Raw genomic sequence first — 24361 nt, forward strand, 5'->3', positions numbered from 1 at the left:
ATTTAGATGACTGGGAACAAAAGCACCTGCAGAAAAAAAAGCCTCAGGCACAGAGAATGCCTGTATCAACAGTATTAATTAAGCCAAAATGTGGTCTATTGAAACTCTGTTGCATTTGCTTGTAAAAACACAAGCCTCAGGGTCTATTTGTATTTAATTTAAATTTTAATTTGTGTTCCTCCCAGTGGTGGTAGGTTTTCTACACTGCTCCAGAACCTCGGACCAGAGAACGCCGTCACCCTCCTGGTATTTGCCGTCACTGAACACAAGATTCTGGTCCACTCGTTACGACCTGCTGTACTGACCAGCGTCACTGAAGCTCTAGTGTCTGTAAGTTTCTGCTTTAGATTTCAAAGTGATCCCACAACAGCCAATGTTTTTACTCATTTAAAAACAAACCTGCAGCTGAAACATAGCATCCTCAACCTTTTCTGTATCTTAACGTACCCTCCTTTAACTGAATTATCATTTTTCCTCTCAGATGATTTTCCCGTTCCACTGGCCCTGTCCATATATTCCTCTTTGCCCCCTTGCTTTGGCTGATGTGTTGAGCGCCCCCTGTCCCTTCATTGTGGGTGTGGACTCCCGCTACTTTGATCTCTACGACCCTCCTCCCGACGTGAGCTGTGTGGACCTCGACACAAACACCATCTTCCAGTAAGCATAAAACCTAAAAACTTTCCTTTACCTTTTGAAGAACTTGCTCTTTCTTTACTACTCTGTCCCCTTTCATTTATAAATATTGTATGGCATCGCTGTGTGTGGTCAGTGAACTGAACGTATCCCATAGTGCACTTCTACCTAAGAGCTAAACATTGTTCCTTTTGCTGATCTTTTTTCCAGACCACATTACTGCCAGGTCATGGGTTCTAAGTTTAGAGACCTGGAGCCTGAGTGGAAGTGGCTATTTTTGTAGTGTCAGACTTGTTTAAGCTTTGAGGGATATGCATTTTTGTGGTGAATCAGGTACTGACAGTATTTTCAAATTGTATTTGGCCTCATTACCAGTTCGGCAGCAGCAGGGTGGTCTTAACTCCCCTGGTCTGACTGTTGTCCATGTTGGTTTTGGCCTATTTTTGCTGCTCTAGAACTCAGTGTGTGTTTATGCCTCTCCAGCAATGAGGATAAGCGAGCCCTCACGTGGAAGATTCTGCCAAAGAAAGCCTGTAAAAACCTGATGAATGTGCTGAGCAATCTCTACCAGCAACTGGTCGACGGTAAGTGCTGCTCATGAACATAGCAGTAAATGTCCCAATTGTTCAACAAATTAAACTCTCAAAAACTTCACTCTCTTTTTTTTAAATGTGACCAAGGCTGCACAGATAAAAAAAATACTGAAACTGCGATGTGTCAATGTCTAATCTGTACTTTTTGATGCAACCAAATTTTGTTATCAGAATGGATGAAAGGCTTTTAAGAATTGGTCGATACTTCATTACCACACACTTACGCTATTGAAACCGTTAATTTTCTGGAGTCAGATAAATCTAAAAGCGCCAAAGCTTACAAAAAAAAAAAAAACAAATCTGCCGTCATAGTTGTACCTACAGCAGACATTTTTATTCCCTTGGGGTTATCGACCATATCTGTGGTCCATTAAACCACTTGCAGAGTGTGTCATATGCAGTTCATCATCATTAGTTTAGATCCTTTTGTCTTTGCAGTTTATTCTGTGTTCAATCTTTTCATCCCCCTTCTAACTAAATGAAAGCTGCAGTAATCCCATCCGAGTTTAGATTTGAACAATTTCCTAATTATCCACCCGGCCTTCTGTGCTGTTCATTGTACTACTTTCAACCTCTGATACTTGTGGAGCTGTCTCATTGAGAAACTATGAAACCTGCTGTTTATTGAGCTGTAGAAATTGAATAAATGGATTTTCTGATTCAGTGAAGTTGAAAATCTACCCAGTTTCTGCCACTACTGCTGAATATTGATGAGTCTGCCAGAAGTTTAAGTTGACACATCTAAGCCCTATGGCTCTTTTGGAATCTTGGGCATCAACTTGTGTTTATTTTCCTAATTTTGCAATTCTAATCCTTGTTTTTTATACAAACACTTAAGTTTGAGGCCTCAGGCTGTGCAGCGGTGCAGGACTTTTCAATGCATAGCTTATAATCATCATCAGTGACCTAAACAAAATGCAAATTTTGCCAGAGGGAATTTTAACCCTGAGCTGAAAGTGTGCGGTTGTTTACAGCTAAAATTTGAGATAACCGTTTGGCTATAACACTGACTCTGCATTTTCATTCTTATCCTCAGCTTTAACCAGTGTTGTGTTCCTCTAACTGCAGGTCAGTACCGTCCTGATGGGTTGCTGGAGCTAAGCATGAGTGATACATCAGAGCTGAGCTGTGGGAAAAGCCTCCACACACTGGAGCTGGAGATCCAGGAAGCCTTCCTGCGCTTCATGGCAGCCATTTTGAAAGGCTACCGCTCGTTCCTGAGACCCATCACCCAGGCACCCTCTGAGAAAGCCACAGACGCCAGCTCCCTTTTTGACCTGCAAGGTATCTGGAATAGGGTCACTATAACCTCATAGAGTCAAATCATTATACGTTTTTTTATTAATGTGCATCATGTTTGAGTGAAATCTGCAGTCACACAGGAAACACAGATCCAGCTGTTCTATTCCCCAGCAGTTTCCTCAAACTCCTCACTCATGACCCAAAACAAGGTCACAGTTAAAAACAATGTCTTGAGCCAACATTTTCCCTTGAAAGAAAGGTTCCTGAGCAATGATTCCCACCAAAATGTTTACTCAGATGCAGATGGTTGAAGCTTTGCTGTCCTATTACCAGTAATCTAAAGGGGCTTTGTCATGCTTGAGACCTTCAAATCCACCACCAACTCGTGGGAAACATGGTGTTAAATGAGCTCTTGGTGGAATTATTGGTTCACAATGCCTTCAGGTAAACAAACAGTAGAAAACACGTAATTACTGTAGTTTTCCAAGGGTGGAAAGGCCAAGAGACTTTAGTATGTGGTCATTTAAACAGAATACAATCAGAGGGAGCTTTAGCTTGCAGCAATGGAAAAAGCTACGAGATAGATCTCAAGTTAATGTTATTTTGTTATTCTGTTATTTTCAATGTCAAATATTGACTTGCATACATTGTGCAGGTAATCTGTATTCTGTTGTCAAGATTTATACACCTGAGAAATTTTTTGAACTCATTTTTGTTTACTGGTTAACTGAATGGTTTCCGTGCAAGGCTCAGTCGGGCAAGTTCAGTGGTAAATCTTACTACCTTGGCTCAGTATCCACCTAATCAAAGCAATCATTCCCAACATATTGATTTGTGTTTCTTTCACAAACATTTGGAGATCTCTCCGGAGCAACAAGTCCTGTTCTTTCAGCTCCAGTGATCAGATCTCAGTCCAAAATCATTTGCTCCAAGAGCCAAACTTTGTTTTATTGATTTGATGAAAGGCTAGTTTCAAAACAAAGCAACAAAAGGGGGATCCAGACAGCTGAGATTAAGTGCCTTTTGATTGTGGAAAGTTTGTGCATTTGAGCCCATAGACCACCACCCGATCAGGGATATGTTTACAAACCAAAAAGTGCAGTTTTTTTACACAACCCCTAGAAATGATGTATTAAAAAATGAATAATAACTACCAAAAATCAACATCTGTCAAATCAAGTGTAACTTAAAGTCCCTATGAAACCTCTAACTCATGATTCAACATGTGTACATATTTGATTTGTTCTTTTCCCCGTGAACTTTCAGCACCTGCTGACAGTCTCTTGGATTCCTTTACTTGAACTACATTCAGGAAAACTAAACATCTCCTGTACCAAAATCTGACCGCACTCAAAGAGATTGTGAATTTATGGAAACTCAGAGAGGCCGTTGGCTGCAGGGATGGATACATTTCTAGATCTTTAACAGAAAGTGAATCCAAATGTCTGTTGTTCCGGAAAGTTTAGTTTTTCATCTCTCTGTCTTTTGCCATGACTGTGTGAAACCAGTTTGCCTCATGCTTGTACAGTTATGGTGCATGATAACCGCTAATGAGTCTATGAATACAGAAACTGATACTGTGTCATCTGTAGCACCTTCCCCTCTACAGCTGGCTCGCCTCAAAACAGATGGCGTTGTTTAATACATGAGCTCTTGTAAGGGTCTGTCCTTGCCTCTTAGTAAACACACACGCACACAAACACACACATGCTTTCACACAGACACACATACACGCACACTGCCTGTGTGTTTGGGTTGCAGGGGCTGCAGCTTGAGAAGAGGATGAGGTTGGAGGTTCAAGGCTGTTTGCAGACTGAAGGGTACTTAGAGCCGTGAGTGTGGCCTCTAGCTTTGGACCGGAGCCCATGAAAGCTGGTTCACATCACATCTGAAATGAGTTAGTCTGAAATCGTGCTCGCTCTGCTGGGGGATTGCTGCAGCCAAGGTTGTGTCTGGTAATGTTATATGATATGATGACAGGTTAGCTGCAGTACATTATGTAATGATAGAACAGCTCATGTATCGTGTGTGAACTCTGGGCTGTCTATGGAGCTAATATTAATAACAAAGAGAGATTACACAATATCTTAATGTGGCCACAGGGAATATTATTCTGTTTCCTGTTTTTCTAAAAATCACAGATATGTCTCTTTATGTTATAACTCTTTGAGTCCAACATCTGTGACTTTATAAGCAGGTTACTGCGAACTTTGAGATCTATTCAGCAGCTTCTCCGTCGTCACATTTAGAAGAAAAACTCCCTCCCCTGATTGTCATACTTCAGTACATCATTACCATACTATAAAGGAGCTCTGGAACAGCTACTCAATTCAGTTCTTTAGTGTTCATCACACAACAGTACCAAGTGTTTTGCTGTTTTCTTTTTCTTTTCTCATCTACTATAACTCGAATTTTATCGAGCTTTACATCCTTCATTAAAGTCTGTTCGGACGACATTCTATCATTTTTGCGTGTTCGGAGGTTTATTTTTCCATTACTTATTCATGTAAAAATAACTATAACTATTCACCTCACCTACTTATAAATGTATCAGAGGCTACCATTCTATATTTCTTTTTTTTTGACTTTCTGTCTTTCATTTTTTCAATTTAATCTGTATTCATCTGAAAGGAAATCAAAGATGACTCATGGATTGATTATTATAACACCCTTTTACAAAACTAAATGAGTGTTCTGAACCATTTTGATGACATACCTGATTTTCTGTGTATGCATCCGGCTTATGTAATCACATTATCCTTGGAGTGCATTACATCTTAAGATTTTGCAGAAGTTTTTCATTAGCATTCAAGTTAAAATGTTTTTGAAAGTGTGATGAAATTGAACATGCATTTGTTTTGTTTTTCTGAGGTTCATGAAGGATTTTTAATATACCAATGTAAGGAATGTATGCTCAGTCATATTAACAGTTTATACAACCCCTGGGATAAAATTCTGGTTTAACTGTTCTATTAATCTAAATTCACCACAAACAGTCATAAAAAACATTAATAAACTCACTGAGGTGAAGTTTATTCAGACTTGATTAATCCTCTGGGCTGAACGCAGCCTGTCAGTACTTAGTAATTTCTCCGTTGTAGGAAGTGTTTTTCTCACTTCACGCCAGTGTTTGGCTTCCACCTCTGCACTGTGAGCCAGCAGCCATCCATCCAGCTGTCAGTGTCACAACATCAGTGAATTATTAGTCAGCTAAGCTGCCTTCAGCATCTATTAAGGAAGCCATTTACCACCTTCTTGTACAAACAGACTATCAGCCTAATAACAATGTGCTAGCTTACATTATCCAAACCAAGACAAATGGAAGTTACATACATTGAGCTTTCAGAGGGGTAATGGGTTTTTTAACCACTGACTCACACACATCTGAACAAATGACAGTAAATGACCCTGAATACTCACTGTTTTCAGAAAGATAGAATGCTGAACTTAGAATGAACCTTCAGCTTTGTCTGAAATTATTTTTGATTCACTCCTCACCAAAAAAAAAAAAAAAATACCAGCAAGGGTAGAAAATAAAACAGCCTCTCATTTTTTTAGGCTGCACTTTTTATTTCAGAGGTCTAAGATAGAATAAGTGCAGTCCTTCGTTCTTCATTTTCAGATTGTCAGAATGTAATACAGTTTGGGAGAGATGAGGTTCCTGTTTGAGTAAAAGCCAAATAGTCGTGTCAAAGACTAAAGTGAGAGATTAACAGAAAATTAATTGAGTTTGTGAAGAGAAGACACCTGTCCTTTAGGTGCAAAATGTCTTTTGTTGTTATTTTTTTTCTTATGGAAATATTTACAGACTGCTGTTGTATAAAAGCAAACCTAAACACTGTTTATGTTTATGTTTGTTCTCAGGGTTCCTGAAGAGCCGTGACCGCTCACACCAGAAGTTCTACTCCTTGATGACTAAAACTCAGATGTTCATCCGCTTTATTGAAGAGTGCTCTTTTGTCAGTGACAAAGATGCCAGTTTGGCCTTCTTTGATGACTGTGTGGATAAGGTAACCATCCTTTTTCAATCAATGTTTTAAATTCATGGTGTTGCAATAAATCCCCCCCTTGAAAATAAAAACAAATTAGAATGATCATTTAAAAGCCTTTTTCCTTTTTGGCCATTTTTCTTTACTGTATTTTTTCTTTTTGTTTGTTTTTTTGCTTTTCTTCTGCTTAATGTGCTTCTGCCCCCCCTGCTTCAAATTTCCTGAGTGTTTCTCTGTCTTCTCCTTTCAACTTCTGTTTTTGAGCAGCTCTACAATTCAGAGCGGAGTGCAGACAAAGCAAGCAAGGTGAGATTTTTGTTAATTGGTTGTAATTCAATCCTTTTCTTGGTATATTTTTCTCAGACTGAGGAAATATGCATGGGGCATTTTATCTGCATGCTACCAAACTAAAGCTGCATGCAAGTTGGAACTACCAAAAGCTGAATTTGACACCAAAATTATCTCGTCATCTGCATCTTTTGCCTCTGACTGTCTCACTTAGTTGTTTGCATTAATGTTTCCAAAACCTTATCTGACTTCACTCTTGATGGACTGCAGGAAAAGTTGTTTGTATTATGTAACAACACCCTGTTGAGTCAAAACTGACTCACAGTGTGGAATTTAAAGGAATAACAGGGCTGTAGTTTGGCTGGTTATGAGTGAGAGTTGTCAAATGTTGTGTTATGCCATAACATTGGAGAATCTTAGTAACTTTTATGTTTGACAGTATAAGGAGGAAATACATTTTAAAAACAAAATAGATCTACAGGATTATTTTCAGCCTAAAGTTGCTGTGTGCAGAAAAAAAAGCTGTGAAAGGGAAAAAAGAGGACATTATTTACAGATATTTTTCACAGTTTCAGAGTCATGTTATAACCTTTCAGCACTTTCCAAATTTACACAAATGTGTAGAAAGTTGTTGGATTTTGGATATTCCTCCTGAAATCTATTTCTTTCTGTCTGAGGTCGAGCTGCTCTGCCTGCTACCACAGCCTCTATATCACTTAGTGTTCACATTTACAGTCTGCAGTACTGAAGTCTTTTATGGTCCCTTTGGCATATCATAAAGATGCACACATTGCGTTTATGTCTTTTGCAGACAGGCTGAGAGCAGAAGAGAGAGAGATGGCGATGTCACTTAGGCTCTATATGTTTATAAATCCTGGCTTGCAGATTGTTGATGGGGGAGCCAAAAAAACAGTGTACAATAGCAGACACACAAAAAATATTGACACAAGACTGTCAGAAAATAAAACAGACCTTTCTTTGCAGGTATTAATGAGCTGAAATGTATCGGGTCTGCACTTTATTTCAGGGAAATCTTGTTCACATTACCTGGAGCAGTGCCACAAAGAGGATGCATATGTAGAGTGATAGCACATGTATTGGGTGTTGAGTGGTATTTGGAGGCTTTGCAGAGTGACTTCAGACAACATTCGACCCCTCTAGTCTTTCTTTCATGTTATTTCCCCACCTACTCATCAGTGTGTAAATTAAATGAGTTCTTCCTGATCCTAACTGCATCTCCTTCCTTGAATCTTTTCATTTTTAATGAACACTGGATTATTCACTCTCCATGTCAAATTTGCTGCATCAGCAGTTTGTCGTCGAATAGTGAAAGTACAGTTTCATAGAAAGTCCATGCACACAGTTTTCTTCAGTAAATTTTTCATGACTTGGGGGATAGTATGGGCTTTTAGCGCCTCAGTGATTCCTGAAATGCTAACGGAGCTTAAAGTTGTTTTTTTAAATCCCCTGAGCTTGTAGCCTCGGGTGTGACAGTATGAAGGGCTTTGCTGCGGCTGTCAGTGTGTCTTCTGTGCTTAACTGAGGGAGTATCTAGCAGTTTGACCCTGCAGGCTCACAGCCTGGTGTTTCTCAATCAGGCTGTTTGTGAGTTGAAGGTTAAATTTGTTGTTTGCACTCTTAAAGTCCAAGTAGACTTGTCTCTCTGCTCACGTCCGCAGGTCACTTCTAACAGACTCTGTAATAGACTTGGCTGTCCTTGGATTACCTGTGTGTGTGCGTGTGTGTGTGAGTGTGTTTGTTCGGGTTGTAATTGAGACATACTGGAAGTGAATCCAGAGTCCAGCATCCACAGCCCCCCCTCCCTGTGTCCCCAGACCTCGACCTCCCTGTGTGTCTGCTCCACGGGCGATTAAATCCTCCGATTGTCTTTCTGCACTGTGGCTGTTTTACATTATCTACTCCCTCTGCAGGAAAGCACACTCCACCACAAAGGCCACACACACCTCACACTGTACTACACACACTCACAGCAGCCATGTACAAAAAGATAAGAGAAAAATGTACCGATCCCAGAGGGAAAGTAGCTCATCGCTGTAACAAAAGCAATTAAATCCAGCTGGGTGGAGAGACAAAACAATCTTATCACACACATGAAATACAATGGCATCAATTAAAAGCTGTCAACAGTACACACAGTAAATTAAAAACATAATGTTGCCAATTTTCTGATCAGAAGGGGATAAAGTCAGTGATTTCAAGGGCTTGTACGAAACTTCACAAACATACAAATTTTTGGTACTTCAGCGCAAAATGGCCATAAAATGCCTAAATGTGACATAAAGGTAAAAGTTCCTACTTTTTTCAGGATAATTTGGGATATGCAGCCTCTCTATATTGGAGTCTCTTACAAAGTGGACATGTCCTGCGTGTCTCCCATAGAAAACATCCGTTACCCTTACCTGAATGACTCCAACACTGATATTATTAAAAAAAAAAAAAAAAAGAAGAAGAAGAAGAAGACAGCTGTGGTTAAACTCTAACCTCTTTTTGATATCTGTGCTAATGCACCACTATTTTTGGAGCCTAATAAGTGCTCAATCTTTGATGTGCTGCTGTAGACACAGGAGAATTAACAAAAGTTTCCTCAGAATAAAAGGCCTTAGACTGCATCACAGAGAATAAATCTCACCTATTTATACTTAACGACTTCACTTTTAATTGCTATCACACCAAAACTTCACACTGAACTTTGAGCAACTACTCCACTTCCCCTCTTTGTGACATAAACTGAGCCATTGCTTTTATCACTACAGCCTGCCATGAAGCACCTCTCAATTTATAACCTCACTGTGACCCTAAATTCCATAAAAGCTCTAACTTTCTACTTTAATATTCACTATCTGTTAGCTCCAACAAGGCTGTAATGAAATATATCAAGAAACTCCAAATGTCAGGGATGAAATTTATAAGTACAATCTTTTGTGCTGACAGCAATTTACTCCTCCACCCAGATGTTATTGCTGCACCTTTTTGAATAATACTGTCTGGAACGGGGGGTTAAGGACAGAGACATGCTTTTAGAAGCTCTGCTTTGGGGTTATTTATTACTCATGCTGAGTTGACAGCTATGTAATAAAGTCACATAACTGACTGGAAAGGGGGTTTAAAGCAAACAGAATTTAAGATCTTCACTATCATGTGCAGAAAAAATGTTGGAGAGAAAATTCTCTTTACTGCTGTGGAAAAAAAAATGAGGAGTCTTACACTTGAACTTAAGACTTGGAAGACATGGGACATTATTACATAGTCACACAATCATCAGTTAACATTAAGTTCTGTACTTTGGCAGAGAGTTAGAGAGTATAATTTTTGGGTGAAACAGCTGCCCAATAATCAGCGATTAACTCATATTTCTGCTAGGGCTGGGACAATATGCTATTCTTGTGATTCAATTCTACTATGATTTTTGGGGTGCCAATTCGATTTGACCAGCGATTCTTCGATATTTACGATTTTTGCAATTTTTAGTTCTCTTTTTTAACACCAGACCATGTGAAAAAGTTAAATGATGATAATGTCTACAGACTATATCAGGAGCCATATTTTCCTATAAAATGCACATCACGTGAGTCAAAGAGAAAGATTTCACCCTCTGCTGGATACATTTTTTCCAATCTGTTTTATAAACAAAGACTGAAACGAAGAATTCGAATTTCCAAAAAAGATTTTTGATATCTAGAGTTTGATCTTGTCAAACAGAATACTTGTATATTGATTTTCGATTTTTTTTACCTGTCCCCGGTGTTGCTTTTGCTTTCAAAAAATAATTATGAGGCTTTGACCAATCAGAGTAAAACTGCTGTTTTTTGGCTGTTGAAAGTTGGCGGGCGTAAGAAGGATAGAGGCATGACATTTTGGGTCGGAGATACTTTGGCTGTAGAGTTTTAAGGAACAAACATTAACCACCTGCAGAAGTATTTGAAAAACAGACACGTTATAAAAGGCTTTGTAGGAAGTGCAGAGTGCAGTTTTCAGAATCATAGCATTTTCTTAATTTCTGAGTGTTTTAGCCTGACCAATACTGGGAATCAGCTGTATGCTCGACTGTTTTACATAGACTTTCACTCAAGCGCTTCATTCACCTCCATATAAATCTAACTAAATAAAAGCAATGTCTACATAAAAGCATTTTTTCTCAGAGAATATACTGTTGATGCAACAAAACTTTATTTAGTTTGAGCTCTGTGTGTATGTATGTGAGTGTCTGTGTGTCTGTGAAGATTGAGGGAGGCTGGTTCACTAAAGAAATCTAGGTCACCTGCTGTCAGCCTCCCTCAGATCTTTCTCTCACTCTTTCTGTAGAACTCTGCAGGTCTACAAAGCAGTTTTGAAATTATCTTTCAGTGCAAAATGTTATTCAAAGGTGACTCAGCAGACCAAAATCTTCCCGTCCAGGCAATGACGTGTTTTTATTAAAGGGCATAATGTCAAGCTCCGTGTGGAAATTCTCCCGTCTGGCGAGTTACTCCCCTTTTCCATCAGCTGTGATGAATGAAAGGTCACCGTACCACCACCCAAACATCTCTGTTCGTGTTTTGTTCTGTAGGTGGACAGTGACAGGCCGGAGGAGGCCAGACTGATAGAGATTGATGAATCCCAGCGTAGTGAGCACACAGTCTTCATCACACCACCAGAGCTGCCTCCTCTGCCAGACGGGGAGGAGTATCCTCTTTGCTACAGGTAAAATCCCTGCTGCTGACTTTCTCTACCTAATGCTCCTATTTTGCATGTTTATAATTATTGCCAAGTTACAAAGTTCCCGTCAGGAGCTGCGAAACAAAACATCTGTGATTCTCCAAATCAGGGCTGTCATCAATCAATGAGTGTTGAATTTCCAAACTGAAAAAGGAAACACGTTCTACTTCTTGTGTTGATTTACAATTTTCCACCTGATTTGTTTTAGAGTTAGTGTGGAAAATAGATTCAGCATTTGCTGATTTTCCTCTGTGTCTGAGGTGTAGCTGTAATACATGCTCGTCTCTGCACTGTTGCCATAATTTGATGTAGTTGGTTGCCCAGAGGAACTTCAAGCTGTTTCATCCTGGAATTGGCCTCAACCTCTGGAGACCTTTTTTCTTTGCTGCTCGTGCTCAAAGGAAGAATGGGTTGTCTACTTTTCTGTGAAAAGAGCGTACGTGGCTTCAGCAGTCCACATTTCAGAGTGTCCTTGGGCAGGACACCAAACTTCAATTTGCTCTCAATGCATAATCATAATGAGAAATTTGATGTGTGTGTAAATGAGTTGGATTCGGTCCTGGTGAGCACGTTGGCAACTTATTCAGCAGCCTCCTCCATCAGGGTATGAATGTTTTTAAAGGGGTGATATGGCAGTAAATTCAGGCATATGTCTGGATGATATGATTTGCAGTTCTGGATTCACCATGAAATTTTATCACTTATCTGTGTGATTCTCTAATTTCATCATTAAATGAGAATGTGCCTCATTTACGCACAAATTTGCGCCTAAATCATGGGTATGAACATTTGACACACAAATCTGTTATTTATTAATATATTTCTGTCTTGAATTTGTTTTTACTCTGAGAACAAATGCATGACATATTTAGACTATTTGCATTAAAAGAAAAAAGACTTGAATAGAATTCAAGGATAAAAACTGTGAATTCACTAAATGCACTAAATAACAACGAAATTGAAGCATATTCATGCCTATTATACATATGATATTGAATCTTAAATTAAGTACTTAGTTTTACATATCAAAATGCCCCAATGTACATTTTAAATATCACAGTTTGATGTTATGTTAATGAAACGGTTGGCTATCGTAAATACAGCATCTATAATTGAGGTCAGTTATAAAGCATGTTTCAAAATGCAGAGTGAAGACATGAAATAACTGCCTCTCCTCATGAGTTTATACATTTTCTGAGCAAATAGCACTCACACAGCTTCACTGTTCACTCAAACTTATTTATTTATTTATTCCTCCGCAAAAAAAATATATGTAATATCTAGCAGCGGTTTTAATGTGTGCCATCTATGTTTTGGATACCCGTTGCGATATCCCTCATAGCACCCATGACATCCAGCTGATTATTGATCAACTCGTAAAGACTCCCGTTGAGTGAACCGGGGAGTGGGCCGTGTTGTTGACACTGGCGATGCCGTTGTCAAGGTCTGTGGCGCCTGCATCAAACAGATGTCCTTATATGGATCAATTGGGGCGTGGTGCTATGCTCATGCAGGTTGCAGGCATTTGCCTGTTAATTTAGAATGATTCTGATTCAATAACATACACATGGTGGTGAGAAGAAAACTGGCTGGTGTACTTGTCATGAATCTGACAGAGATTTTGCTTTAACACAGAACTTGTTTGCACAGAAAGAACATTTCTATGCATTTATTAGTAAATCAGGCCCAATGAGCTTAAATTATGAATGCTTTATGAATTTAATTTTCTGACAGGAAAATATACTTTGTTTATATGTTTTCCTTATTCTTCCTGATACATTTATAGTCTTTTGAGACTTGAGTTTGTAAATTCTCTAGAAGGAATTCAAATTATTACTTTGCTGAAAGTGACAGAGTATTTTCCAGAAAGACCTGTTCCAAAATGTATATTCAAGATAAACAAAGTAGTGCAGCCTGTGTTTCTAGCGCTGAGCCACAGAAAGTCTTGAAGAGACGATTCATTTTCTTCACAACTGACTACTTGTCGTCTTATGTAAGGTCTCACCAATGTTTTTGAAAAGTAATGTTATGACATCTGACTCTTGTGTTCATCAGCCCCAATCCTTAAAACTCTACTGGATAGAAAATCCCTCTGGTACTTGCACTTGTTTGACAAGGGGGTTTTATGTCTGCTCACCAATGTCATCTAGTTTTAACTGTTTGTTTTGTTTGTCAGTCACTTACAGATTTTGCAGAAGTGCAAAACCTTGCTCCTGCACATCTGGTTTGAAAACACACTTCAGCTGTCATGATCTCATATTTTGATCTTTTGATTATTGTGGCCCAAACTATTAATGGTGAAGATATTATTGTAACAAAATATTCACAACAGAGCATTGCCCTATTTTTACTGCAATGTTTTTAAGATAGTTATTTTTTTTAATACTGGTAATATGTGACAGGCCTAAACATTTAATTTTCACTTAAGGTTTCATCTCTCCTCTTGACATCTTTCATGATACTCTCCAAACACCAAACCGGATCCTAACAGCAGGAAGAAATGAGAGTGTCTGACATGTACATGGAGTTGAAAATTGTGTATCACTAATTACGGACCAGCAGGAGTCCATCTCACTTAAGAGACTAAAGATTGAACACTTCAGCTGGACTCTGTGGGTCTTATTTTTGTATTCAGCAGTCATGTTTCGCTCAAAGAGCTTCCTGCCAAGATAGTTTAGAGAAGCACTTAAATTAAACTTCGTAATAATCCATAATGACCAGCAATGTCCCAGAGTTTTATCATCAGCTCTCTTTCAGATAATTACAAACTGTAATGATCCCTATAACCTTGGGAGGAATCATTTCATTTTAGATAAAACCTTCCTTTGCAGGCATTTTGAGCTGTGAGAAGAAAAAAAGAGTGCCTGTTGTAATTTACGTGTGTATTTTTCTCTTCATCAGATATGATGGTTTTCCAGTGTTGAGCCTTGACCTGTTCGACCCCGTAGAGGGCCTGCGTACCCCCTCCTCCCGCCTTGCTGCCAGGCACAGCTGTCCCACCAGCCCTGCCCCCATGTTTAGACGCACCAAGCAGGTCAGCAGAGCAATAACTCAGTGTTGTTACAGAATGATTTATTGATTTATCCTAAGAGACTGAGCTGGAACTCTTCTTAAGAGGAAAAGCACAAGTTTGATTTTCTTTCACCAAAACATCACAGTCTTTCAAAGCTTTGTAATAATTTAGCCTCAGCTCAGCCTCTTTTTGACATTTGACCATTAAAGATACACAAAAGGCAGCACAAGGCGCTCCATTGTAAAGAATCCCAGACTTCAGGAATTAAAGTTAATTCCCTTATACAATGGGATAAGATAACTGATATGTGACATCCAGTCCAAAAGATTGCACTAATATCTGATGTTTGTACTCCGTAATCCTCCTTTCAAACCACAGGAGATCAAATCAGCGCAGAAGATAGCCAAAAAGTACTCGTCCATCCCTCAGCTGTGGTCCAAATGTCTGCTCCGTCACTGCTATGGCCTGTGGTTCATCTGTCTGCCTGCATATGTGAAGGTGTGCCACTCCAAAGTGCGGGCGCTTCGCACTGCCTACGATGTCCTCAGGAAGATGCAGGCAAAGAAACTGCAGCCCCCTGATGAGGTACTTCAACTATTTTATAAATACTTGTTGATAGTTTTTGTTTCTTGACTCACGTTTTAAAGTTTATGTAATATGCATTAAACAGGTCTGCTACCGTGTGCTGATGCAGCTGTGTGGACAGTACGGCCAACCTGTGCTGGCAGTCAGGGTCCTGTTTGAGATGAAGAAAGCTGGTGTTCACCCCAATGCCATCACTTATGGCTACTACAACAAGGTACACACACAAACTATTATGAATGGATGAAAAAAGGGTGAGGTTTAAGTGAGCGCTGGGATTTTTATTTTGCTGTAGAGGAACAACAAATAAAAAGTTTTGATAGAGGTAGTTAAATTTTTTTGTATGGCCTGCATCTAAATCTATGCCCACTCTGGACGTAGACTTGAATAAAGGATGCAGCCCATCAGTGCACAAACACCAATAAAAATATACGAGCACTGGGACTCCCAAGTTCCATTTTGTCCCCCTGGGTGTCATTTTTCTGATGTGGGTGTGTTAGGAATAATTTGTTGATTCAGCTGCATAAGTGTGAACAAACCCATCATCGCAAAATGCTGAAAGAATCTCCAGGGAGAGCTGGATCCTCCCTTTTACATCAGCTGTAAAAGATGAAGAGACAGACTAAGTCAGCAGTAAAATGGGCAATAAAAGTTTGAAGAATCTGCCATAGTTCAAAGTGAACAACTTTTTTACTCATGGTATAATGACAGATTTTTATATGGAAAGCATAAAATCATCATCTATTAAAGCACAAAGTTTGTGGATGTCAAAACAGATTAGGAATAACAATGAAGCAGTGACAAATTTATTTTTAAAACACATCCAGAAACTGTATTATCCAACTGAAGTAAGCAATAAAACACAAATAAAATACCAATAAAAGACTCTGAGCACCAACATTCATAAAAATACACAAAACAAAGTTAAAATAAGTTGAAGAAGAAATTAAATGAGGGAGGATGCATAGACAGGTGGCTTATATAACACCAGCTATATTTTGTCAGTCAAGAATGTGTCTGTGCGTGCGTTTGTGTGTGTGTTCACAAATAGATGTAAGCTGTGGAATATTATAAAAGCATCTTAATGTTAGAAATGACTTTCAAAAGACATCTAAAGACTTGACAAACAATTATTCAGTCATTTTCATAGTTTATAAGTTGATCTTGAGTTTGTTTTGTACAGAGACTTTGTTTAAAATGCTGATCACACCTTCTCACAGCCCAAAGTGACGTTTTTGGAGCCAGTTATCCAGAAAAACAAAGATTATTAGTTTGTTATCATATATGACAAAAAGCAGCAAAAAATTATATTTAAAGTCTGTTACTAGTGAATGTTTGACATTTTTGCTCTAAAACAACCAAAAAGATTCAGAGATGACTCAGATTCAGTGTGCAATTAATTTTCTGTGCATCGTTATTATGACGCAGACTGATTACAACAAGGTGTTAATCATCTACTCCAGACTTGCTATAGCAGCATGATTCATGCATACAGATAATTCCACCCCTGTGTTGTTCTGCTGCTCCATCACTAAAGTCTCTGGATGGTAATTATGAGGCAGAGACATTTCATCACTGTTCCTCCTCTGCAGACGCGCGGTTTTCGGATAATAAAAGAAACATCGGTGACATTTGTAGTTTCCTACCAAGGTTGCAGACCGGTCGTGTGCAATCATCCTCAGGAGTCGAGATGAATCAAAGCTCTGTTATCATTACAACCAGTCCTGATATGAAAACCCAGGGAGCAAAAAGGTAAATTGTCTGATGTGATGTAGGAGTACACTGTCAGGAGATGAGCTGGCATTAAAGGTTACTTGGTTGTGTTTTGACACAGAGGCTCTCATTTTATCTTTTGGAGAGAGAGACTGGAGGCACAATATGGCTGATTCAACCTTAACTGCTGCAGTGGACTTCTGCAGGTCTTTTTATTTCTTTCATTTTTTGACCTCTGCAGATGTTTAAGGTATAAAGAGGAAGGAGGAATTTGCAGGTGTGCATGTTTTAATTTTTACTTTTCCATTCAGGCATTTCCCCAGCTGCACATTAAATAAATACTGGTAATTCTGGACATGGGTTACTCAAGCATTCAAACTGACATGCTATATGCATACAATATACACAATATACAATTCAATTCAGTACCTGAAAATTTGGCTCTTAATCACCACCTTAGAGAGGGCCGGATAACTTCGTCTGGTTTCTTGCTCTGGGAAACTCTGCTACAATATTAGAGCTTCCTTTCACTTCACCTAAGAATATATGGCAAAAAAAAGGGTGTGAAGTGTAACTTAAGTCACGATCAGTGGGACACATTGTACCTTAATGTTTTACTTCTTTGTCGCAACAGAATTCAACAAAGCTACACATATAGGCCCATGATTTTGTCCTCAGCAAGTAATCATTGTTTTGGTTATGAAGACATTCAAACTGGAATGCAGTTAATCAGCTCACCTCCAGACACCTCCCTGTCTCTGCTTTGGCAGCAACTAGCTATACAGCTTAAAGCTGCTACAAAGAGATCTTTGAGAACTTCATCCATGGATTTTAAAGTATCACGTAGTGGAGCACAGATGGCCTAGTGGTTTAGGTCACACTCCATGAGGTTCTCCCTTGCATGGGTGGCCCAGATTTGTATCCAGCCTGTGGCCTCTGTCTGCATATCACTCCCCACTCTCACCCTGATTCCTTAACTATCCATTGTCCTCTCCCCTATCCAATTAAAAGCATAAAAAGCCCCAAAATAACTTTAAAAAAGTGTCACATAGTGACAGAGTGTGGTGATGGATGCTAGTTATTTTTGTCTGGAAAGAGAAGCTGTCCCACCATTTGATGTTGTGTATGATTGCTTTCTTAAACTGCTCTCTCGAGGAAATATTTACAGTTCCAGTGGGAATCTGAGAGGCTTGAAAACTCCAGACAGCTTACCTGAAAATAAACTGAAAAGATTAAGAAACTTAAAATTTATACCGGGCTGGAACCTATCCCCAAGACTGTCAGGGGTTTACAAGGAACAAACTAAGAACTGATACCCACCCAATATAAGATTTTCTTAGGAGCAAAAACTGAGCTGCTGCAAATGCCAACAAGAATCAAAGTTAAACAAAACATGGGTCAAATTTCTTCCAGTCATGGATTTCTGTGGTATTAAGTTTACTAGGTGTAATCTGGCCTGGCAGCATAAAGGTATCCTTCACATACTTCACACCCAATTCTTGCTTATGTTGGTTGATTTCAGGTTGACATTGGTGGAAAAATGAAGCAGTTCATTCTTGTAGAAAAAACATACAAAGAAAGAAGCAACAATATCAATTCTTTTAAACTGATTGTTCCATGTTTCACAAGACATAAACTATCCCAAACTGTGACTAATATCTCAATCTTGAAACAGACAAAAACAGCTTTTGATAAGATTTGAAATGTTTTTTTTCATCGTGTGAGCTTACACTGTTAATTGATACTAGATATCGCCCACTCTTGATTTTCAGTTCCTCAAGATATGTCCATGATTATCATTGGAGAGTGTCTCCAGTGTGGTCCTGACATCAGTCATAAAGAGGTGTATTTAGTGGACGGAGCTCTATGCTTTAGTTGTCTAACATCTGCAGGAGGGCAGCTTCATTTCACCTGGCCCAAATCCTCTGAGTCTTCACACGAGAGCAGCTGGTGTAATAAACAGTTCTGCTCAGTAGCATACCAATCATGTTTTCCTCCGGAGGTTTCTGAAATGTATTTTAGGAGCAGACCGTGACTTTTAAACGTGACTTGGCAAATAACAGCTGCAGCTCTTAACTCCTTTTTTTCTCATGTTCAGTCTCACTGCGTCTTATACCACTGCAGCTAATAATTTGGTTTAAATATTAATTTAAAGTGATTATATGTGGAGCAGAAATTGGGTCAGTTTTAGTTCACTCAGTTTGAAACGTTAAGTTGAAACAGAATGAATGAGTCTGAAGATAATTGTGAGAATATTTTATGGAGGAGACTTTTGAAATAGTTAATTAACATCCATATTCTTTAGAGCTAAAATAAACCGTCTTCTTTTAATCTTCTTTTTCCTTATATTTGTCCTCCCATCTCCTTCGCCCTTCTCCTCTGGTCCAGGCGGTGTTGGAGAGCACGTGGCCCTCCAGCACCAGAGGAGGATACTTCCTGTGGATGAAGCTGAGAAACGTTGTGCTAGGGGTGGCGCAGTTCAAGCGGGCACTGCGGCGTCATGCTCCCCACACCCAAAGCCCCCTCTCAGGTAAAAGTGAACTTTGCTTGTCTCTGGAGGGGAAAGGTGATGTTGTTTTAGTTGATCAGTTAATTCCATGCATGAAGCAAAGATGATGAGCCCTGATACATTGAAAAAACAAAATTTTAACATCTTACTGTTGCTTGAACACTACCCAAGTAATAATCGGAATCAGAATCAGAATCAGAATAATGAAGACATCAAAACTGGAGCAACCACTGACACTACAGTCTAGAGTCCTAACTGTTCGATTGTTTGATTTAGGAATTTTTGGCGGGGATTATTTTTTTTTAGATTTTTTTGCCCAACTTTTATTTAATCAAACCCCCAGTGGGTATATGAACTTTGCTTAATCTCAAAACCTGAAACACTTTTTTGATACGTGCATAGAGAAAAACAAAGACTTTTTATGTTGTCGTTAACTGCAGCAAAATGAACAAAAACACATGATTGCTCTCCTGTGTTTCTTAGGCTTGGTCACACACATCTACAGCAGTGTATAAACACAGCAGATACAACAAACTTAAACAAAACAACACAAAGCTTAGACCCAACAAAAACATCTCAACAAATCATGATCTGATTGGAGTTCTTTTGGGTGAAATTTACTTAGAGGTACTGTACTAAGTCTTGAAATGTGTTTCGTAGCAGGGATGATCTATTTTAAATCCGAAATACCAGGGAGTTTATTGGCCAATTAAATGGCTATCAACGTCTTCCAGCTCCAAACTATCACTGTTTAATAGGCCTTTAAAAATCCACTTAGTCAGCCGTGAGCAGAGTCTTTATCCAAGAAGTCATTATCATAAATACAACATAAATAAATGATGATCAGATGCTTGCTTGATTTTAACATTATAAACAATAAATGATCTGACTATGACCTTGGAGAGTCACACCCATGTAGCTCCTGCCAACCATTTATAACGCTAAGCACTTGTTATTATCAGACCAAACAGAAGTCAAAGGTAAAACTATGAAGCACAACAATTACAGCATGTGTGGTTTGACTTCCCTGCATGCCATTGAGTATCTGCACATCCAGCATAAGCTTTTTCCCGTCCTGCTAATCCCTGTTTCTTTGGAATATCTCTCACCTGCCGTCAGCGTTATGTTCTTAACATCCCTCATAATATTGTGACAGAATAGGAGACTACCATGATCTGTCGTTTAAAGAAATTTGTTTTATTTACAAAAAAGGAAAGATATCATCAGTAATGTAGAAAGTGGGCGTCAGAGTTTGTCAAATAAAACCGATGAAATCCATCATTATCAGGCCTGCCATTGTCAATCGCCTGAGTGGGAGGTCTGGAGAGACTTTGGGAGGTGGAGTGCACCGTGTTCTTACAGCTCATATAACTGATGACCCTTTAATAATAATAACGATAATATTAAAATTATTTGTAAAGCACTTTTCAGCAAAGTATCTCACAAAGCTATGGATTAAAACAAGGTTAAAACAAGTTAAATGCTTTCTAGGAAAGCTTTTTTTCTTTGAAAAGAAGGGTAAAGGAGTCTGTTGTTTGTAAAGACCTCAGGTGGTCAGAAAGGGTATTCCACTAGTGAGAAGCAGCTGAGCTGAAGGCCCGATCTCCCATGGTACAGAGCTTAGTCCTGCGAGGCAGAAGGAGGTAGTTTTTACCAGAGCGGAGGCGTAATAAGGTTTGTGGTTTGAGTCATTCTTTGAGGTAAGGGGAGGCGTTTCCGTGAATGCAGTGATTTGTTAGAAGGGAGATTTTGTATTAAATCCTGAATGAGACCGTAAGCCAGTGGAGGGAATGAAGAACGGGTCTGGTATGGTCATACTTCCATACCCCCATCAGGATCTCAGCGGCACTTTAGCCAGTACACACCTTCCCTGTAACTCAGTATCAGGCGGAACCAGAGATGCACCGAAGTGGCCTGGTGGATGGGTTGACACATTCAGTTTAAAATACATAAAGTTACCTCTAGAAGTAAAAGACCCTAAAAAACTCATGCAAATAAAGGAGTTTTAGCTTCATTTTACACCATGGAAAGTGAAATAAATTTTCAACCTCATACTTCATGTGCTACTACTTCTTCTCACTTGGTTCATCTTTTTGTAACCAGAGCGTCACATCAAGATAAAGATTTCTTATCAAGAAAGCACCAAACACCTAGAATCATTCACCAAATCACATACACACAATAATGTGATACTGTGAAATAATGAAAACTTTGTAGAATTTACAGAGAACTGTTGAAAATAAAACTCCCCAAGGTGAATTAAACTCTGAAATAACTTTTAATTTTATGTTTTCTAATGGGTGTGATGCAGGCGATGTTCTGCAGTGGTTTATTGTTATTAGTTAACCTAAATTTCTGAGGCCTTGTTCTTTTTGAATTTATGTTTAAAATATCATGAAAAAGGGCCAAGTTAAAGCTGAATGTCCATTAGTTAATGTAAACTTAATTCTCTTATATGCTTATTATTTACTGTAGTTTTCTGTAGACAAGTCAAGCTCTCTTGATATTTACCTGACCTGATATTCACCTGTGCAAAGACTCGCAAGGCTGTGCCAACACAGAGTCAGACTGAATTAATTAGAAGTGTCAGAGCTAAGTCAATGTTTGTTTTCATTTCATTAAGACTGATTTAGATATGAAGTATTTACAGATGAAAGTTAGTTTCTCAAAAAACTGCCTGTATTAAAAAAAAGATGAAAACCATGCTTTTAGCTTTGTAAAATGAATTTATTCACTCAGTTTTTCACATCTTAGCCTTACTCTGGAACTATTCAAAGCTATGAAGAATCATTTTTTCTTTATTGCAAATTAGTTTGCAAAAAGTTAAGTTCACAAAAGTCATCAAGACACAACTAAAAAAAGTAGAACATGAGCTTCTTGTAATAAAAGTTAAAACCTTAAACATAGCACCTGCTTCCTTTAACCCCATGTTGTCTTTGGGCAGATGGCAGCGACCTGGATGCAGTGAGTCATGGCAGCCTGGATAGCTCTGCCGACACTAACCTGACCGAGCAGAGCGCCTACCCCACTGACTCTGCAAAAGTTTACCCCACTGACGATAGATCTAGCACAGGTACATTCATCAGGCTGCTTCTTCACCTCACCTTTCACAGGCAGCCATCTTGTCCTTCATCCTTGTCTCTCAATGACACTTATCTTTATCCTCCTTCCTCACTTTCCCCACTCAACAACCTCTGTTTTCTTCGTTTTGCCTCCTTTTCTTAATCCTCCATCTCTCCACCGCCTGTTTTTCCACCTTCCTTTCGTTCCTGTCGTCCATCCATGTCGTCCTCCTGGTTTTGCGGCTGTGGTTTCTGCTCTGCTCTGTCCCTAACCCTGCCCTTCACTCTGGCCCTGCCTGTGTTGCCCTTGCATGCAGCTGGCGGTGGGGGCGGCAGCGTGGGCGCCAGGGCCCCGGTGGTCCACTCACACTGGGGGGGCTCTGAGCTCAGAGAAGCCACCCTCCATCCAGGTAAACCTCTCTGTCTGCGTGTCTGTCTTTCTCTGGTTTCACCTCTGTGTCACATCTTACCTGCTCTGTGATGACGTTTTCAGGCCTTTCATTACCTTCTCTTTACTTCTCTGTCTGTAAATTTGTCTCCTCACTATGACATCTCTCCATCCAGCTCGTCTTTTATTCCTGCTCCTCTTTTTTCGCTTCCTTTCTTATTTGCTTCACCGCAGAGTGATTTGTCATTGTCAATTATGCAGAGTAATTACCAGAGGCACATTCTTTTTGATTATGGAAATCATTTTAATCATGAAGACGACACATCAGCAGGAGACAGTGCTTCGTGATGCAGTGAGTCTGAAGGGGGACCGCAGCCCACAGCACAGCAGGAAGAAAGGACCTCGATGTGCGCTTCATTGATTATCACAGTCCTGGCATGACTTTTGTCACTTGCTGTGCAGTCTTATGTTTTATTTAGAAGTGACGGCCGGAGAGGTTCATGGCAAAGATGAAAGGGGGGAACAAATCATCAGACAGCTGGTGGTCTGCAGACTGAGGGGTTTTACAGGCAGATGGAGTCAGCCCCGGGTGAACCCCCCCCCCCTAAAGGACAAGTCTCGAGCAGTTAAATTCATTAGCAGCTGTGAAACTGTGGTTAGCTTCCTGACTGTAAGTGTATATCTCTGTGTGCCCTGAGGAGGATTTTGTGATTCAGCACAGCTTAGCTGCTTCTCGACTCCTCGCTCTGCTATTGTGCTATACATCCCAGAATAGAAGAGATGAAAGGGAAGAAAAGTCACTTTTTTCAGTAACATACTTTGATTTGTATCTTCTTCTGCGGGGTTAAAGCTCCTGTGAGGAGTTCTGAGCTTGCAATGAATCAGACTGAAATCAAACCTAAAGTCCTTCGCTACAGAAAGTGAGACCCTCAGGGAGAGGATTGATTACATCCATATAATGATTTTATTCTCCTGTTGTGTCTGCTGCTAGATGCTGTCAGATGAGGTTGTTTACAGCACACAGCAGAAACAGCTTTTTTTTTTTTTTTACATTTATTTACCCCAAGGATTCATTGTGAGTTGTTTGGTTGATATTTGATAAAAAGAAGAGAATTTTATGTCGGAGAGCGTAAGATGCCTTTGCACAGAAGAGGATCCGCAATGTCAACAAATGTCATCTCAGAATTTTTTTCTCAAATTGCTCTTCTAGTCAGGTTTTCCATGTTTGATGTTGCATATTTATCTGTGATCTTGTAGACACCTCAGGGACTGTTACATCCTTCGAACACAACTTCATCCCTCTTTCTCTTCTTCTTTTTCTTCCTCAGGTGACCAGTCAGATTTGGGTTACAACTCGCTGTCCAAAGAGGAGGTTCGGAGAGGAGACCCCAACGCTCCAGACTCAGCCCCTGACAAAGATGACAAGAAGGAGAGCGACTGCAGCTCCTGTTAGTTCTCTGTCTGATCACCTGATATTTCTTTCTGCCTCAACTTCTATAAAGAATGATAACTTGGCTGCCTCACAGCCTCACAGGATTTCCCCTTCCTCTGCCTTGATCTTTCCGTCTCCTCTAGAGATGATTCATTCATTTTGGTTTCTCAGCATCAAAGAGTTTCAGCTCTGTGTCATCCT

General features: G+C 39.5%; 1 protein-coding gene across 4 annotated transcripts in view; it reads left to right on the forward strand.

The window, feature by feature from the left end:
• The window catches only part of LOC141787452 (C-myc promoter-binding protein-like), a 65270-nt gene that overhangs the window by 29683 nt on the left and 11226 nt on the right, over positions 1-24361 (forward strand). For 2 of the 4 annotated variants that reach the window (XM_074665836.1, XM_074665837.1), the window contains exons 9-22: positions 186-330; positions 482-657; positions 1117-1217; positions 2295-2510; positions 6333-6478; positions 6725-6763; positions 11313-11446; positions 14363-14495; positions 14853-15059; positions 15145-15273; positions 19158-19299; positions 22223-22351; positions 22658-22750; positions 24057-24176. In XM_074665836.1, the coding sequence (XP_074521937.1) occupies positions 186-330; positions 482-657; positions 1117-1217; positions 2295-2510; positions 6333-6478; positions 6725-6763; positions 11313-11446; positions 14363-14495; positions 14853-15059; positions 15145-15273; positions 19158-19299; positions 22223-22351; positions 22658-22750; positions 24057-24176 (1910 nt within the window). The remainder of the gene's footprint in view (positions 1-185; positions 331-481; positions 658-1116; positions 1218-2294; positions 2511-6332; positions 6479-6724; positions 6764-11312; positions 11447-14362; positions 14496-14852; positions 15060-15144; positions 15274-19157; positions 19300-22222; positions 22352-22657; positions 22751-24056; positions 24177-24361) is intronic. The other 2 variants (XM_074665838.1, XM_074665840.1) reach the window with 1 other exon arrangement.

This window comes from Halichoeres trimaculatus, unplaced genomic scaffold (genome assembly GCF_033239565.1).
Source record: "Halichoeres trimaculatus isolate MK-OKI-2021-1 unplaced genomic scaffold, fHalTri1.1 fHalTri1_scaffold_3, whole genome shotgun sequence".
In the NCBI taxonomy this organism is placed as follows: Eukaryota; Metazoa; Chordata; class Actinopteri; order Labriformes; family Labridae; genus Halichoeres; species Halichoeres trimaculatus.